At 44.2% G+C, this 18,722-nt stretch overlaps 1 protein-coding gene across 1 annotated transcript in view; it reads left to right on the top strand.

Annotated features, from left to right (window-relative positions):
• Positions 1-357: 357 nt before the first annotated feature.
• Positions 358-18,722, top strand: part of CHEK1 (checkpoint kinase 1) — a 31,455-nt gene continuing 13,090 nt past the window's right edge. The window contains exons 1-7 of the mRNA XM_041771687.1: positions 358-402; positions 1,105-1,189; positions 4,066-4,289; positions 5,673-5,737; positions 5,832-5,901; positions 16,783-16,971; positions 17,435-17,539. Of these exons, the coding sequence (XP_041627621.1) occupies positions 1,125-1,189; positions 4,066-4,289; positions 5,673-5,737; positions 5,832-5,901; positions 16,783-16,971; positions 17,435-17,539 (718 nt within the window). The 5' untranslated portion in view covers positions 358-402; positions 1,105-1,124. The remainder of the gene's footprint in view (positions 403-1,104; positions 1,190-4,065; positions 4,290-5,672; positions 5,738-5,831; positions 5,902-16,782; positions 16,972-17,434; positions 17,540-18,722) is intronic.

Below are 18,722 nucleotides of genomic sequence, written 5' to 3'. Positions count from 1 at the left end.
GGCGCGGGCCGGAGGGCGGGGGGGACCCGAGGACCCCGCGCCCGCCGAGCGTGTGCCGGCGTCGGAGGCGGCTCGGCTCCGCCCAGGGGCGCAAGGGCGGCCCGGCGTCGGGTGAAGCACCGATACCTGCGCGCCTCTGCGCCCCCGCAGCTCCTAAACCTCTCGAGCCCGCATCTCCCCTCGACTCCAAAGCACCCCGGCCCGACCCGCCCAGGCGCGGGATCAGCCTCCCGCCGCCTGCCGCCCGCCGCCGCCGCGCTGAGGAGCAGCCGCACGCCGGGACTCGCGCTCTCCTGCTTTACGGCAAGGCTGCGCGCGTTTGCGACAGCGTGACGCCGGCAGGGTTTTGGCGGGAAAAGCGCTGCATTTGGATTCCTGTGGTGGCGGGCAAAGGACGGCCTGGTGAGGAGGGGCGGCCGGTAGGGTGGGAAGGGGTTGGAGAAGGGGCTCGGGGTCCCCGTTAGCTGAGAGGGGCATGGCGAGAGGCAGTTCTCCGTGACGAGCGCAGGGGATCGGGGAGCCTGGCCCGAGGGGCGGCTTCGGCGGGCGGAGGGCGAGGGACCGGGGGCCGGGTGGGGGGCGACGGAGGCCGCCCTCCGGGGGCTGCGGGCTGCGGACCCCAACCCCGACGCGCGGGCGCGGGCGGCTCCGGGGCCCGCCGGCCCTGCCTTCCGCTTCTGGGGGCAGTTTGGCCCCGCCCCAGGCTCCTCCCGGCCTCCGGGTCGGCGCGGGGGTGGGAATTGGAGCGGGCGCCGGGGAGGAGGGGCTGCGGCGCCCGGGGTCCCGCGCGCTACCTGCGCCTGCCGGCAGCCCCCCGCCCTCCCGCCCCGCAGCCCCCCGCCCCCGGCGCCGCCCGCCCCGGCGCCGCCCGCCCTCCGCCGCTTTTTCTCACAGGCCTGCGGAAGGCGCTCCCGCCTCGTCCCGCGTGGGCGTGGGGATGGCGGTTCACACCACAGGATGCCGGAACCCCGGGCACTTGCTCGCGGTTTAAAGCCTTGGAGAAAATAGGGGCGGGGTGTGCGGGGGAGCCAAGCCCTGAGGGATGGCGGCGGTGGCCGAGGCCGGCCCTCACCCCCATCTTCTCTGGGTTCCTGCCTTTTGCAGCCGTGCTGCGGCCTGGAGTCATGGCAGTGCCCTTTGTGGAGGACTGGGACTTGGTGCAAACCCTGGGAGAAGGCGCCTATGGAGAGTGAGTTCGGCGCTCCCACCCTGCGCTCGCACTCGCTTCAGTTTTCTGTCTGCTCTCTTGAGTACATACTCCCTTTGTGTGCTTTAGAAACATTGCTTTCTACTTAAATTCAACTTGCCAACATGTATGTAACACCCCGTGCTCATCCCATCATGGGCTCTCCTCAGTGCCCGGTACCCCACCCCCCAGCCACCCCCATCCCCCGCAGCCACCCCATCCCCCCAGTCACCCCCCCTCCAGCCTCCCCCCCAGTCACCCCCCATCACCCCAGTCACCCCCATCCTCACCCAGTCACCCCCCCAGTCACCCCGCCATCCCCCGCAGCCACCCCATCCCCCCAGTCCCCCCCCCCAGCCTCCCCCCCAGTCACCCCCCATCACCCCAGTCACCCCCATCCTCACCCAGTCCCCCCCCCAGTCACCCCGCCATCCCCCCCAGTCACACCCCATCCTCACCCAGTCCCCACCCCATCCCTCCAGTCACCCCCATCCTCCCCCAGTGAATATCTGGCCTGGACTCCTCAGTGCCTGGTACTCAGTCACCCCCCCATCCCCTCCAGTCATACCCCCATCCTCCCCCAGTCACCCCCCCCCATCCTCCCCCAGTGAATATCTGGTCTGGACTCCTCAGTGCCTGGTACTCAGCCACACCCCCATCCTCCCTCAGTCACCACCCCATCCCCCCCAGTCACCCCCATCCTCCCCCAGGGAATATCAGGCCTGGACTCCTAAGTGCCCGGTACCCAGTCACCCCCCATCCCCCCCCAGTCACCCCCCCCATCTTCCCCCAGTCACCACCCCATCCTCACCCAGTCACCCCCCCAGTCACCCCCCATCCCCCCCGGTCAACCCCCATCCTCCCCCAGTCACCCCCTCATTCCCCCAGTCACCCCCATCCTCCCCCAGTGAATATCTGGCCTGGACTCCTCAGTGCCCGGTACCCAGTTACCCCCCATCTTCCCCTAGTCACCACCCCATCCTCCCCCAGTCACCCCCCCATCCTCCCCCAGTCACCCCCATCCTCCCCCAGTCACCCCCCATACCCCCCCCACCCAGTCACCCCCCATCCTCCCCAGTCACCCCCCCATCCCCCCAGTCACCCCCATTCTCCCCCAGTGAATATCTGGCCTGGACTCCTCAGTGCTCGGTACCCAGTCACCCCCCCATCCCCCTGAGTCACACCCCCATCCTCCCCAGTCAACCCCCATCCTCCCCAGTCACCACCCTATCCTCCCCCAGTCCACACCATCCCCCCAGTCACCCCCATCCTCGCCCAGTCACCCCCCCACCTCCCAAGTTGCTCCCCATCCCCCCAAGTCCCCCCATCCTCCAGTCACCACCCTCCATCTCCTCCAGTCACCCCCAGCCACCCCATCCCCCGAGTCACCCCCATCCTCCCCCAGTCACCCCCACCCCCCCTGAGTCACCCCCATTCTCACCCAGTCACCCCCCATCCCTCCATCCTCCTTCCCTCCTGCAGCCCTTTGTTTTGCAGTTGTTGATTCTGATACAGTGGCATCTTAGAGAACAGGTGTTTGCGTTCGGGGTCTAAGAATTTTTTGGGTGCATAATCTTTTGTAAGGGTTATTTTTTTTCTCATATATATATATATATATATACACACACACACACACCATTTTTTTTTTTTTTTTTTTTAGATTTTATTTATTCATGAAAGACAGAGAGAGAGGCAGAGACACAGGCAAAGGGAGAAGCAGGCAGGGAGCCTGTCTGAAACTCAATCCTGGGACTCCAGGATCACGCCCTGGGCTGAAGGTGGCGCTAAACCACTGAGCCACCCAGACTGCCCCAGATATTTTTCTCTACAAAGAGTTGAAAGAGACCTGTGTAGTCAGTTTCTCCTCCCACATATTCCTTCCTGGGGTTTAAGCATAGCGGTTAAATGAGTCGGACCACCTGGTTGCAAATCTTCACTCATCACATTGGTTTGCGTTCTTTTTTAAAATATTTTATTTATTCATGAAAGACACACACAGAGAGGCAGAGACACAGGCAGAGGGAGAAGCAGGCTCCATGCAGGGAGCCCGATGTGGGACTCGATCTCGGGTCTCCAGGATCAGGCCCTTGTCTGAAGGCAGCGCTAAACCGCTGAGCCACCTGGGCTGCCCTGGTTTGCGGTCTTAGGCAAACTTCATAATCTGTGCCTCCATTTCCTCAGCTCTCAGAGGACAATAATACCCACCCCTTAGAACAGTTATCACAGACATACATAGTATGAGGTTAGGAAATCTTAAGTAGTGTTATTAAAATTAATGTTTTTTAATTTTTTTAAAAAGATTTTATTTGTTTATTCATGAGAGGCAGAGGGAGAAGCAGACTCCCTGCAGGGAGCCCGACATGGGACTTATCCGGGGTCTCCAGGATCACACCCTGGGCAGAAGGTAGCGCTAAACCGCTGAGCCACCGGTGCTGCCCGTGTTATTAAAATTAAATGAATAGAGGGATCCCTGGGTGGGAGCAGGGATCCCTGCAGGGAGCCTGCTTCTCCCTCTGCCTGTATCTCTGCCTCTTTCTCTGTCTCTCATGAATAAATTAAAAAAAAATCTTTAAATGAATAGGGCATGTGTATATGTGATGTGGCCTGGAATTATTGTTACTCTATTTTAGTGTATTTTATCAAGTATTTATCAAATAACCTTTGGAGATACATCATCATGACTTCCTTAGAGCATTAGCTAGCCATCATGCTTCACGTTTTGGAAAAGAGTAGTATGTGTTGAGAACATGGCAGAAACCATTTTCGTATTTTCTGTTGGGTAGAGAAAGTAATGAATGTAAAACTGTTGGACAAGTCATATTTAATCTTCTAAAGTTTTCAAAGAAACAGAATTCAGGTGTGTTCCTTTTCTTTTTTAGGGTTCAACTTGCTGTGAATAGAAGAACTGAAGAAGCAGTTGCAGTCAAGATTGTAGACATGAAGCGTGCCATAGACTGTCCAGAAAATATTAAGAAAGAGATCTGTATCAATAAAATGTTAAATCATGAGAATGTAGTGAAATTCTATGGTCACAGGAGAGAAGGCAATATCCAGTATCTGTTTCTGGAGTACTGTAGTGGAGGAGAACTTTTTGACAGAATAGGTATGGAAATAAGATTCTTAAGATAGCTGTTCTATTAAACAAGTCTCTGATTTTTTTTTTTTTCATATTGGGTCTGCTATTTGGTCATTGCCCATTCAGAACTGCTTATGCAACAGCGAAATTGGAGTAAGTTTTCTTGTTTTTGCAGGTTATATTAACACATTAAAACATGTACGGAATCATCAAGGAAAACTTTTCCCCCAAATTGTGTATGTAATTTTGGTTAGGATTGTGGTTTTGTAGAGTTTAAGAATGATAAACTAATAGGTTGAAGTATCATGAGTGCAATGTATTATGTACCTATACAGTGATTCTTTTTTTTTTTTTTAAAGATTTATTTATTTATGATAGACGTAGAGAGGCAGAGACACAGGAGGAGGGAGAGGCAGGCTCCATGCTGGGAGCCCGACACGGGACTCGATCCCGGGACTCCAGGATCGCGCCCTGGGCCAAAGGCAGGCGCCAAACCGCTGAGCCACCCAGGGATTCCCTACAGTGATTCTTCTTTGTAGACATTCCAGTTACATGAAATCATTACATACACTGACAGAGCCTAAGTAACAGCATGTTGTTATATATCTTCTTCATGTTTAAATGAAATTAACTTGAGAATTTTCTAGAATTTCTTTCCCTGTATTTAGTAAATTCTGTACTTGGTACTTCATTATTTTATGTAGATTTAAAGGCTTGATATTACAAAACACCGAGAAGTACATAAAAATGTATTATGTGGATCAAAATTTATCACTTAAAAATATTATTAGAATCTCTGGTACACATCTTAGAAGAGAGTTCAGTATAAAAGAAAATGAGGTTAAGAGGAGATCAAAATATTAAAAAGATCACTCAAAATAAAGCATTTCTTAATAAAACTGTATTTCCTGAAGGAACTTTGCAGTCATTCATGGCTTTGTAGTACGAGTGATTATATGAAGTTTCGTTTTGTTGTTAAATATTTAGTGAAATTAGTTTATATTTGCCCAGGCATACACTTTGGCAATTACACTTTTGGTGGTGGGGAAAATATTGCCATAGTGTTTAGAGGAAATTAGGGGAGAATTTGAAAGATGCTAAACAAATCATGGTTAGTGTAAGATATGCAGAGATTTTAACGTATGCCTTCCATTCTTGATTTGGATAATAGTTTGTTGTTTCTCTCTGTAACTTTCCTGTGATGTTAATTTATTTTTGCCACATAACAGATGGGGAAATAGGAGTTATTAAGTATTGTATGAGTTAGTGGACATCAGAGTCTTTTAATTGTTACCACAAGATTTTGCTTGCCAGAGTACCATCGCAAAAATCTAACCTTAGGAGACTGTGTGGTTGATGCCTGATTATTGTTGTACCTGGCAAACTAACTTTCATAATTAATTCTTACAGAGCCAGACATAGGCATGCCTGAACAAGATGCTCAGAGGTTCTTTCACCAACTCATGGCAGGAGTGGTAGGTACAGTTGTCTCTTTTCCTTTTGCTTAAAATTATTATGAATGAAACAAGTACCCAAATTTTGGTATTTTCCCCTCTGTTTCTCTTTTAGGTTTATCTGCATGGTATTGGGATAACTCATAGGGATATTAAGCCAGAAAATCTTCTGTTGGATGACCGGGGTAAGTTTAACATTTTGTCACTGCTGCCTAGATTATTTTAATCCATACAAGGCAGATTTGAAGCTTTCGTATTATTGAAATTTTAGGGCAGAAAATCTGAAGAGTCTAGGAAGTTTGAGAGACTCGGTATATTTAGAGTTTACAAGTCCTTCCTGATAATATTTGTGGATGAGATAGAGAAATCTAACCTAGATGCGAGAGTAACTCACTACACGAATAGTTGTACAAATAGTCTTAACTCTTGAATGAATTAATAAAGGAAAGTTTTTGTTGGAATACTCTGGACCTTAGGCTTATTCTATTTTTTTTTTAATTTAGTTTGTTTCAAATTTTTATTTAAATTCCAGTTAGTTGACATATAGTGTAATAATAGTTTTAATAGAATTTAGTGATTCATCACTTATATATAATACCTAGTGCCCTTTTTAATACCCATAACCCTTAACTCATCCCCTGTCCTCCTCCCCTCCAGCAGCCCTTAGTTTGTTCCATATAGTTAGTCTATTTTAATGGTTCACCTCTCTCCCCACCCCCATGTTCATCTGTTTCATTTCTTAAATTCCATGTATGAGTGAAATCATACATTATTTGACTTATTTTGCTTAGCATAATACTCTATATCTCTATCCGTGTCATTGGAAATGGCAAAATTTCATTTTTTATGGCTGAGTAATATTCCAGTGTGTGTGTGTGTGTGTGTGTGTGTGTGTGTGTGTAAACATCACATCTTCTTTATCCATATATCAGTCAGTGGATATTTGGGGTCTTTCCATAATTTGGCTATTGTTGATAATGCTGCTATGAACAAAAGGGTGCATTTGTCCTTTCAGATCAGTATTTTTGTATCCTTTGGATAAATACCTAGTAGTGCAATTGCTGGGTCATAGGGTAATTTTATTTTAATTAATTAATTAATTAGTTAATTGAAATTTTTTTACTTTTTTTTTTTTTAAATTTAAATTCAGTTTGCCAACATATAGTATAACCTAGTGCTCATCCCTTCAGGTGCCCTCCTTAGTGCCCGTCACCCAGTTACCTCATCCCCTCACACACCTCCCCCTCCACAGCCCTTTGTTTGTTTCCCAGAGTTTTGTTTTTTTTTTTAATTATTTATTTATTTATGATAGTCACACAGAGAGAGAGAGAGAGAGAGGCAGAGACACAGGCAGAGGGAGAAGCAGGCTCCATGCAGGAAACCTGATGTGGGACTCGATCCCAGGTCTCCAGGATCACATCCTGGGCCGAAGGCGGCTCTAAACCACTGAGCCACCCTGGCTGCCCATGGGGTCTTTGTTTTTGGAGTGAAAGTAATTCCGACCTTGTAGAATGCGTTTGGAAGTTTTCCTTATACTTCTATTTTTTGGAACAGTTTGAGAATAGGTATTAACTCTGCTTTAAGTGTTTGGTAGAATTTCCCTGGGAAGCCATCTGGCCCTGGACTTTTGTTTATTGGGAGATTTTTTATTATTAATTAAATTTCTTTGCTGGTTATTGGTCTTTTCAAGTTTTCTATTTCTTCCTGTTTAGGTTTGGTAGTTTATACGTTTCTAGGAATTTACCCATTTCTTCAGACTTCCCAATTTGTTGGCATATAACTTTTCATACTACTCTCATAATTTTTATATTTCTGTGATGTTGGTTGGAATCTCTCCTCTCTCATTCTCATTCTTTATTTGGGTCCTTTCTCTTTTCTTTTTGATAAATCCAGCTGGGGGTTTATTAATTTTATTCCTTTGAGGAATTAGCTCCTGGTTTCATTATTCTGGGCATTTCTGTTTCATTTATTTCTGGTCTTTTTTATTTCTTTCTTCTATATCTTTCTTCTGCTGGCTTTAGGCTTCATTTGTTGTTCTTTTTGTAGCTCCTTTAGGTGTAAGGTTAGATTAAGATTTTTCTTCTTGAGGTGGGCCTGTATTGCTATATACTTCCCCCTTAGGACTGCTTTTGCGGCATCCCAAAGGCTTTTTCGTGATTTCATTGTTTCCATGTGTTTTTTATTCCTTAACCTCCTGGTTGGCTCATTTATTCTTTGGATAGGCTGTTTTTTAATCTCCAGTATTTGTGCTCTTTCCAAATTTTTTCTATGGTTGACTTCAAGTTTCATAATGTTTGGTCAGAAAATATACACGGTATAATCTCAATCTTTGTATACTTGTTGAGGCCTAATTTGTGACCCAGTATGTGGTCTGTTCTGGAGAATGTCCCATATGCCCTTGAAAGGAATGCGTATTCTGCTGCTTTAGGATGAAATGTTCAGAATATATCTGTTAAGTCCATCTGGTCTAGTGTGTCATTCAGAGCCATTGTTTCCTTGTTGATTTTCTTTTCTTTATTTTTTTTTTTTAAGATTTTATTTATTTATTCATTAAAGATACAGAAAGAGAGAGAGGCAGAGACACAGGCAGAGGGAGAAGCAAGCTCTCCGAAAGGAGCCTGATGTGGGACTTGATTGCAGACCCCAGGATCACACCCTGAGCCGAAGGCAGATGCTCAACTGCTTAGCCACCCAGGCGTCCCTCCTTGTTGATTTTCTGCTTAGATGATCTGTCCATTGTTGTAAGTGGGGTGTTAGAGTCCCTTACTATTATTTTATAATTCTCAATGAGTTCCTTTATGTTTGTTACTGTTTTATATATTTGAGTGCTCTCAAATTGAGGGCATGAATATTTACAGTTTTTAGGTCTTCTTGTTGGATAGACCCCTTTATTGTGATATAATGCCCTTCTTCATCTCCTGTTATAGTCTTTGGTGTAAAATCTCATTTGTCTCGGCACGTGTGTGGCTCAGTTGGTTCAGTATCCAACTCATTTTATTTTATTTTATTTTATTTTATTTTATTTTATTTATTTTATTTTATTTTATTTATTTTATTTTATTTTATTTTATTTTATTTTATTTTATTTATTCATTCATGAGAGACACACAGAGAGAAGCAGAGACACAGGACACAGGCAGAGGGAGAAGCAGGCTCCCTGTGGGGAGCCTGATGTGGAACTTGATCCCAGGACTCCAGGATCACAACCTGAGCTGAAGGCAGATGCTCAACCACTGAGCCACCCCGGCATCCCATGTAATTTTATCTTTTGTATCACTTATTTGTTCCTCTGATTCTTCCATCCTTGTGGTCCTTACATCCAGTTGATTTCAAATCTCAGTTCTTGCATTTTTTATTTTGGTCTGACTAGTTTTTAGATCTTTTATCTCTGAGGTAAGGGATTCTCTTGTGTCTTCTGTGCTTTTCTCAAGCCCAGCTAGTATTCTTATTGTTGCTTTAGGTTCTGGATCAGACATATTATTTATGTTTCATATTATCGGTTAGATCCCTGTTATGACCTTTTCTTATTCTTTCTTTGGGATGAATTCCTCCATCTTGGGATTTTGTCTAGATCTCTGTTTTCTTCTCTGTGTTAGGAAAGCCTATTATGTTTCCTACTTCTGAGAGTAATGGCTTTATAAAGAAGAGGTCCTATTTTATCCAGGGCTTGGCACTTCAGGAAGTGTCTCTCAGCTATGTCATGTGTTGTCTGTGGCTATATTTTGGCTGCTCTTTTCCTCAGATTGCTCCCCTGCAGAGTTTCTCCTTGCCTGCAATGGGGAGTGTTTGGACCTTGGCCAGAGTGTGGTGAGTTTTAACTAAGTGTACTCTGTTTGCTTGGTAAAAGAGACCTGATGCTGTTTCCACTTGTGCTGAAGCTCTGCGGAACTCTCCAGTCAGTAGAATTGGTGCATGGAGGGGATTTGTGCTGGTCTTCTGAGGGAGGGACCCACTGTGCTGGTTCTCAGGCGTACTTGCCTGAGACAGGCAGCACCTGTAGAGTGCAGGGTGGGTGAGGCTTGGTGTAAGCGATTTTGGCCACAAGTGTCGGTGCTGTGTTGCTTACTGAGGTTAGTTTATGCTGAGGGGCAGGGTAGAGTAATGGCACCAGCCCCCTTTCTTGTCCCTGGAGAGGGAAGTTCATACCCACCACTGTCCAGGAAGCCCTCCCAGAAGAGCAGGTGTCCCAGGCATCCCTCAGATCTGCTTCCTTCACCCTGTCTGTGCCCAGGCTGTCTGCCCACTGGTGTTGTAGTGCACCTGTGTTCTACCCCAAGCAGGCTGGCTGAGTTTTAAAACTCCAAACTTTAGGGACCTGGTATGGCACAGACCCGTGCTTGTCCTCTGTATGAGGGTCTTGCCTTGTTAGGACTGATGCAGGTTTGTCCTAGAGCAGCAGTCACACCAAAGCGCAGGGCATGGAGTTTGGAATAAAGTGCAGCAAAGCGCTAGTGTCCAGGTTAGCTGCCCTCAGCAAGTATCTCTGCACCTGTACTGAGGGGCAGAGTAGGGAAACTGTGCCCTCTGGCTCTTTTGTCCCTGGAGAGGCAGTGCCACCTCTCCCAGGTGTACGCCAAGAAGGGGGCACCGTCTCTCTCAGTGTGTCCCAGGGGATCCTCACATTGCACCATCTGCTCCCAGGCTCTCTGCCCTCTGTCTCCCTGGGAGCACTGAGTGCCCTCAGGGCTCCACACAAGCCGTGCCACAGACCTCTAAAACTCCAGTCTTTTAGCCCTGCTGGTTGTAAAAACTCAGGGAAATCAGCCTCTTGTTTTTCCCAGTCAGTGGTTTTGGGAAGTGTTTTCCTTGTGTGATGTCCCGTGTACTCTTCTCTCTCTTTCTCTCCCACCTCTCTTTCTCTCTCTTTTTTAAAACATTTTATTTATTAAATGAGAGACAGAGAGGCAGAGACATAAGGCAGAGGGAAAAGCAGGCTCCCTGCAAGGAGCCTGATGTTGGACTAGATCCCAGGACCCTGGGATCATGCCCTGAGCCAAAGACAGACACTCAGCTGCTGAGCCACCCAGGCGTCCCCCCACCTCTCTCTTTGAGCAGGGCTCCCTCCCCTCTGCAGCACCCATGATCTTTTTCTCCCCGAAATCACATCTCCGTACCTCCTACTCTTCACAGTGTGGTCTCTTCTCTCCTTCTAGTTGTGCAGTTTGTTCTCTCAGTCTTCAGATCAATTTCTTGGGTGTTCAGAATGATTTGATATTTGTCTAGCTGTGTTCATGGGATGAAGCAAGCCTAGGGTCCCCTTCCTACTCTGCCATCTTAGCTCCACTCTGTTTGTTCTTTTTAATCTGTGACTTGGATGGAGATGCAAAGAGTTTAGTTTTACTTCATGCATGTTATAAAAACTGGGATGGACAGATAGTGAAAGTATTAGCTTATTGAGTCAGGATTGAAAAAGATGACGGGGCGCTTGTATGGCTCATTTGGTTGAGCATCCCACTCTTAGTTTTGACTTGGGTCATGATCTCAGAGTCATGGGGTCAAGCCCCAAGAGGGGCTCCATGCTCAGGGGTGAGCCTGCTTGAGGTTCTCTTCCTCTCCCTTTCTCCTTGCTCTTTAAAATAAATAAGTCTTTTTTTTTTTTTTTTAATTATTTATTCATGAGAGAGGCAGAGACAGGCAGAGGGAGAAGCAGGCTCCCTCTGGGGAGCCCGTTGTGGGATTCGATCCCTGGACCCCAGGATCATGCTCCAAGCTGAAGGCAGATGCTCAACCACTGAGGCACTCAGATGTTCCAAGATAACCTCTTATTAAGCCATTTACCTAGCTATCTAAGATCCTCTTTCAGTTATTTAGCCTTCTGCAAGTTGCTTTATAAAGGCAAATAGCAAAATTTTAGATATTCAGAAAATTTGGTATTTGGAAAAAGGAACTGAATAGTTGATTGATGAGTCCCAAGAAATGAGAGCAAGGCTGGAGAATCCTTTAGCTTCTGTTTTTCATTCTATTTTGATTAGTTTTTGAATGCTAATAGGCTCGATGGTAGTACAGTCATTCATCCCCTTCCTCATCTATAAATTAAGTCCTTATTTGAGGAAATGTAGGTTTCAAGCTACATAAAACCCTCTGGGGAAAAAGGATTGTTTGTCTCTAACGATGAGAGGCAGTATGGAATAGTGTTAAAAGCTTGGAATTTCTAGGCCACCTCGTAGTAAGTGTATAGCCTTGTGTAAGTTGGCCATTACATATTTTCTCTCTGCCTTACTGTCCTTCTTTATAAATGGTGATAGTAAGAGAATCTATTTGGGTTATGAGAATAAAGGAGCCGTATATATCTTCACCCATACATGTATCAATATAAGTTAGATCAAAGGATATATGCTTTTTTTTTTAAGATTTTATTTATTTATTCATGAGGACACACACACAGAGAGAGAGAGAGAGAGAGAGAGGCAGAGGCAGAGACACAGGCAGAGGAAGAAGCAGGCTCCATGCAGGGAGCCTGATGTGGGACTCAATCCCAGGTCTCCAGGATCACATCCTGGGCTGAAGGCGGCACTAAACTGTTGAGCCGCCCGGGCTGCTTTTTAAATGTGCATGTAGACTTTATTTTACATTGTATTTATATCTTATAGGGATCCCTGGGTGGCGCAGCGGTTTGGCGCCTGCCTTTGGCCCACGGCGTGATCCTGGAGACCCAGGATCAAATCCCACATCGGGCTCCCGGTGCATGGAGCCTGCTTCTCCCTCTGCCTGTGTCTCTGCCTCTCTCTCTCTCTGTGTGACTATCATAAATAAATAAAAATTAAAAAAAAAAAAAAACCTTTATAGTTACTTAAAACTTAAAAAATATTTAGGCATGGGCACCTGGCTGTTGGTAGAGCATGCTATTCTTGATCTTGGGGTTGTGAATTTGAGCTCCATGTTGAGTGTAGAGCTTAAAAAAAAAGTTCAGGGACATAAAAATTTTTATAAAACATAATATGTAATGTAATTAAAAAACAATAACTACCAGTGTACCGACCTGGCTTAAAAAAATAAAACAGGGGATCCCTCGGTGGCGCAGCGGTTTGGCGCCTGCCTTTGGCCCAGGGCGCGATCCTGGAGACCCGGGATCGAATCCCACGTCGGGCTCCTGGTGCATGGAGCCTGCTTCTCCCTCTGCCTGTGTCACTGCCTCTCTCTCTCTCTCTCTGTGACTATCATAAATAAATAGTTTAAAAAAATAAATAAATAAATAAAACAATGGGCAGCCCTGGTGGCTTAGCGGTTTCGCTCCACCTTCAGCCCAGGGTGTGATCCTGGAGACCCAGGATCGAATTCTACATCCGGCTCCCAGCATGGAGCCTGCTTCTCTCTGTCTCTCTATCTCTAATAAATAAATAAAAAATATTAAAATAAATAAATAAATAAATAAAACATTATGCATATGTACACTGCTCAAAGCGGTGGTGTTTATAATAGCAAAAAACTGGAAACAACCTAAATGTCTACTGGCAGTAGAATAGATAAATTATGAAATGCGTCATTTATAGGTACAAAGTAATGGCATGGATATATTTCATGGAAGTGTTCACACAAGTATATTCTATTTATATGAAGTTCAAAAATATATAAAATCGAATATTATTAAAGATTTTATTTATTTATTCATGAGAGAGACAGAGAGAGAGAGAGAGAGACAGAAACAGAGAGAAGCAGGCTCCATGTAGGGAGCCTGATGTGGGACTCGATCCCGGGTCTCCAGGATCACGCCCTAGGCCCAAGGCAGGTGCTCAACCACTGAGCCACCCAGGCATCCCACAAAGAAGCATATTAAAATAAAAATCAGAATGGTGGTCACTGGGATCCCTGGGTGGCGCAGCGGTTTGGCGCCCGCCTTTGGCCCAGGGCGCGATCCTGGAGACCCGGGATCGAATCCCACATCAGGCTCCCAGTGCATGGAGCCTGCTTCTCCCTCTGCCTGTGTCTCTGCCTCTCTCTCTCTCTCTCTCTGTATGACTATCATAAATAAATAAATAAAAATTAAAAAAAAAAAAAAAAAAAGAATGGTGGTCACTTCTGAGAAAGTAGGGAAGGGAAGGGAATATATTGATGGAAACAATTACAGGGGATTTATTAATTTATTTAAAGATTTTGTTTATTCATGAGAGAGACAGAGAGGCAGAGAGAGAAGCAGGCTCCATGCAGGGAGCCTGATGTGGGACTCTATCTAGGATCATTCCCTGGGCTGAAGGCAGGTGCTCAACCGCTGAGCCACACAGGTGTCCCTAATTACAGGGGATTTTTTTTTTCCAGGGGATTTAAAAGGAAATGGAATATTCTTTTGTTGTTAGAATGTTCTTAAATTAAGTATTAGGTAAATGGATGTTCGTTATATTTCTCATATCCTGCATAGTATATAAATATTTTTCTGTTCTTATCTAATACTTAATAATAATCTTTTAAATTTTTTTAAAGATTTATTTATTTATTTATGATAGACACAGAGAGAGAGAGAGAGAGGCAGAGACACAGGCAGAGGCAGAAGCAGGCTCCATGCCGGAAGCCCGATGCAGGACTCGATCCCAGGTCTCCAGGATCATGCCCTGGGCCAAAGGCAGGCGCCAAACCGCTGAGCCACCCAGGGATCCCCCAATAATCTTTTTAAAAAAGAAAACGTTACAAATATAGTCCAAGTCCAGTGTATTCTTTCACAAATGTATTCCCTTTATTTCAGAGATAACCACATCCCTCAATTTAGAATTTATTATCTGCAGTTCTCTAATCCTAGTATTATGTTGCAGACATAAGGAAACAGCGAGATTCAAGGAATGTTACAGTTACTTTAGCATTTTCAGTGGTAATTTGGCACTCTTAGTCTCAGTGGTTTGTCAAGATTGTGTCATGGAGGGGCACCTGGGTGGCTCAGTGATTGAGCGTCTGCCTTTGGCTCGGAGCATGATCTTGGGGTCCTTGCAGGGAGCCTGCTTCTTCCTCTTCCTTTGTCTCTACCTCTCTTTCTCTGTCTCTCATGAACAAATAAATAAAATCTTAAAAAAAGTAATTGTGTCATGTTATATATGATTTATATTATATATTTAAGTATATTAAATTTATATATAAATTTATATATTTATATATTAAATATGTAATACCAATGTATTTAATATTAAATATAGTATTTGCATTTATATTATATTAAAAGGATAATTACATAGCTACCTCCCAATTCAAATGCAGGCAAACATCATCAGTGGCTTACATACTATATTCTGTGGATATACTTGATTTTCAGAGAATCAATCCCTTATTTTAGGATATTTAAGTTGTTTCTAGATTTAAAAAGATAGAAAGCAATGTCTATTCTCTAAATTTGTGCAGAGGCCCAATATAAAAGTTGGGTCATGTTCTAATGGATATTTGCTATGACATTTGTCTTTTTTTTTTTTTCCCCACTTAGACCCTATTCCATGTCAGTGCTATAGATACATACTTTTTTTTCTTTTTTTAAGATTTTATTTATTCCAGAGAGAGAGAGAGAGCAGGGGAAGGAGCAGAGGAGAGGGACAAATAGAGTCTGCACTGAGTGCAGACCTGGACATGGAGCTTGATTCTAGGACCTGGAGCTCATGACCTGAGAGGAAACCAAGACTTGGATACTCAGTTGGCTGAGCCACCTAAGCACCCTTTTTTAAAAAAAACTACTTACCAACATAGTTTTCATTGTATATATGTATAATAAAATTTTATCATTTCTTTATTGATGGATATTTAAGCTATTTACAGATAATATTGCTAGGAATATCCTTATGCTTATGAATTTGAGGGAGTATTTCGGTATTTGTGGTCCTGGAAATGGGACTTGCTAGTTCAAAGAGTGAATATTTCAAATTTCCAGATTGCCAGGTTGCCCTCTAAAAAGGTTGTGCCATTTGACCCTTGGTAATGGGGGGGGGAGGGGTGTCTTCCCTCCTACCTAAGATTAGGCAAGATCTTGTAATGTTCTGTATTTTCATAACTTTCACAGCAGTTGTCTGTTGTTAATTTTCAGTAATTTACCCGCATTGGCTAGCACAGTGTCACTCAGTTATGGCAGATATTTAGTAAGGACAGGAAAATTGAAAGTTCTGCCTGTAGTTTGCATGTGTTAAAAGTGGGAAGTTAGAGTAAATTTGCTCTTCTGGTTTATTTTTTTGCACAGTTTCTCTTTTCTAAACTTGACCACTTTGACAAGAAGTTCTAGTGGTTTGTGGATCTTTAGGTTTTGTATGTCTTTACATAATTTTCTTCTGCCAGCTGGTTTTGTTTGCTGCTGAGAAAGTTGAACTTGTCACGTTATTGGTGTCTCCTTCCTGCCCTCTGTTTTTTTTTTATTTATTTTTTATTTTTTTATTATTATTATTTTATTTATGATAGTCACACAGAGAGAGAGAGAGAGAGAGAGAGGCAGAGACATAGGCAGAGGGAGAAGCAGGCTTCATGCACCGGGAGCCTGACGTGGGATTCGATCCCGGGTCTCCAGGATCGCGCCCTGGGCCAAAGGCAGGCGCTAAACCGCTGCGCCACCCAGGGATCCCTCCTTCCTGCCCTCTGTACAAGTTGTTGAAGGCCCTGGCTCTGCTTTCAACCTAAGATAGTGTTCATTCTCCAGAAGGGCAATCCCCTTTGACTCCCGTGTCTTTCTTTAACCGGGTCCACTGTTTTGTGTATTGATGATTTTTCTTTTAATAGAAGCGATGAGGTGGCCTTTTTCTAGTTTTAGCTATGTGATATCTTTTATTTCTTCTTTTTTTTAAATTTCTTTTTTGGGGCACGTGGGTGGCCCAGTTGGTTAATCGTCTGCCTTCAGCTCAGGTCATGGTCCTGGGATTGAGCCCTGCCGCAGGCTGTATGCTCAGGGCTAACCTGCTTCTCCCTTTCTTCCCTCTGCTGCTCCTGTTGCTTGTGTTCTCTTTCAAATAAGTAAAATCGTTTAAAAAAAAACAAAACACTTTTTTGTCCTTTTAAGGTAGAAAAGTTGTACACGTTTTAAGTAACACCAGTGATTTTCCAATAAAACTTAATTCCTTTAAGTATATATATTTATAAAACATTTTATTCCAGTGCCATTCATTTTTACTTTTGTTTAGATAACCTCAAAATCTCTGACTTTGGCTTGGCAACAGTGTTTCGGCATAATAATCGTGAACGTTTATTGAACAAGATGTGTGGTACTTTACCTTATGTTGCTCCAGAACTTCTAAAGAGAAAAGAATTTCATGCAGAACCAGTTGATGTTTGGTCCTGTGGAATAGTACTTACAGCAATGTTGGCTGGAGGTAAGAGCTATTTAATCATGGTGAAACTGTCCTATGGAAATCTGTCCTATGGAAAGCCAGATTTATTATACCAAAATAAATGAAACAAACCAAGAGAATCCATATTTATATATATTTTAATAGTGACTTTATTTATAACTAATTTGGAACTTGGAATCCCAAAGCTTTTTAAAAATGAGGTATGTATACCTATTAAATGAAATATCACAATAGCAATCTTTTAAGATTCGTATGAATAAGTTTGGAAACCGGGTGGGTGGAAGTGGTTCATCCATTTTTTGAAATACCTCTAAAATTTCTGTGAGTTGATATTCTTAGTTTGAAAAACATATTGAATTAATTTGGAGGAAACTTTTAATGGATTTGTATCATTGACTAGGATTTGCATCATTGACTATTTTTCTTTAAAATCTTTACTATATAATGTGAATACTCAGAAAACCATGACTTGTTTCTTTTTTAGAATTACCATGGGACCAGCCCAGTGACAGTTGTCAAGAATATTCTGATTGGAAAGAAAAAAAAACATACCTTAACCCTTGGAAAAAAATTGATTCAGCTCCTCTTGGTAACTGGGTTATATTGATTGAAACTACTGATTTCTTATATAATGAAACCTAGTGATGTTTGAATTTTTTCATTTTATATACATATGTTTTTTTTTTTTTAAGATTTTTATTTATTTATTTATGAGAGACACAGAGAGAGGCAGAGACATAGGCAGAGGGAGAAGCTGGCTCCCTGCGGGGGAGCCCAAAACAGGACTTGATCCTGGGACTCCAGGATCATTACCTGAGGCAAGGGCAGACACAACTCTGAACCACCTAGGCTTCCCTCTTTTTTTTTTAAATTTTATTTATTTATTCATGAGAGACACACAGAGAGAGAGGCAGGGACACAGGCAGGGGGAGAAGCAGGCCCCATGCAGGGAGCCCGATGTGGGACTTGATCCCTGGGACTCCAGGACCATGCTCCGGGCCAATGGCAGGCGCCAAACCGTTGAGTCTCCCAGGGATCCCCATGGCTTCCCTTTTACTTTTCTTTTTTGTTGTTGTTGTTTTTTTTAGAGTTTCCCTCTTTTTAACTTTTATTTTATTTTTAAATGTAGGCACAAGCTTTTTTTTTTTTTTTTTTAATTTTTATTTATGATAGTCACAGAGAGAGAGAGAGAGAGGCAGAGACCCAGGCAGAGGGAGAAGCAGGCTCCATGCACCAGGAGCCCAACGTGGGATTCGATCCTTGGTCTTCGCGCCTTGGACCAAAGGCAGGCGCTAAACCGCTGCGCCACCCAGGGATCCCCTCTTTTTAACTTAAATAATCACATAAGTAATCCATAATCCTTGCAGATAGATTGGAAAATAATAATTAAAAAAAAAACTGTATAATCCCAGCACTCAGAAATAGCTTCTTCTAATATTTTGACATGCAGTTCTACATTTTATTGTAAAAATGTTGGGACACCTGGGTGGCTCAGAGGTTAAGCATCTTCAAGTCACACGTCGGGCTCCCTGCATGGAGCCTGCTTCTCTCTCTACCTGTGTCTCTGCCCCTCTCTCTCTCTGTGTTTCTCATGAATAAATAAATAAAATCTTTTTTTTTTAATTTTTATTTATTTATTTATGATAGTCACACAGAAAGAGAAAGAGAGGCAAAGACATAGGCAGAGGGAGAAGCAGGCTCCAGGCACCGGGAGCCCGACATGGGATTCGATCCCAGGTCTCCAGGATCGTGCCCTGGGCCAAAGGCAGGCG

The sequence above is a fragment of the Vulpes lagopus genome, chromosome 10 (genome assembly GCF_018345385.1).
Source record: "Vulpes lagopus strain Blue_001 chromosome 10, ASM1834538v1, whole genome shotgun sequence".
In the NCBI taxonomy this organism is placed as follows: domain Eukaryota; kingdom Metazoa; phylum Chordata; class Mammalia; order Carnivora; family Canidae; genus Vulpes; species Vulpes lagopus.
Note: the sequence above shows the minus strand (reverse complement) of the source record. Positions and strands in the feature narration are given on the sequence as shown.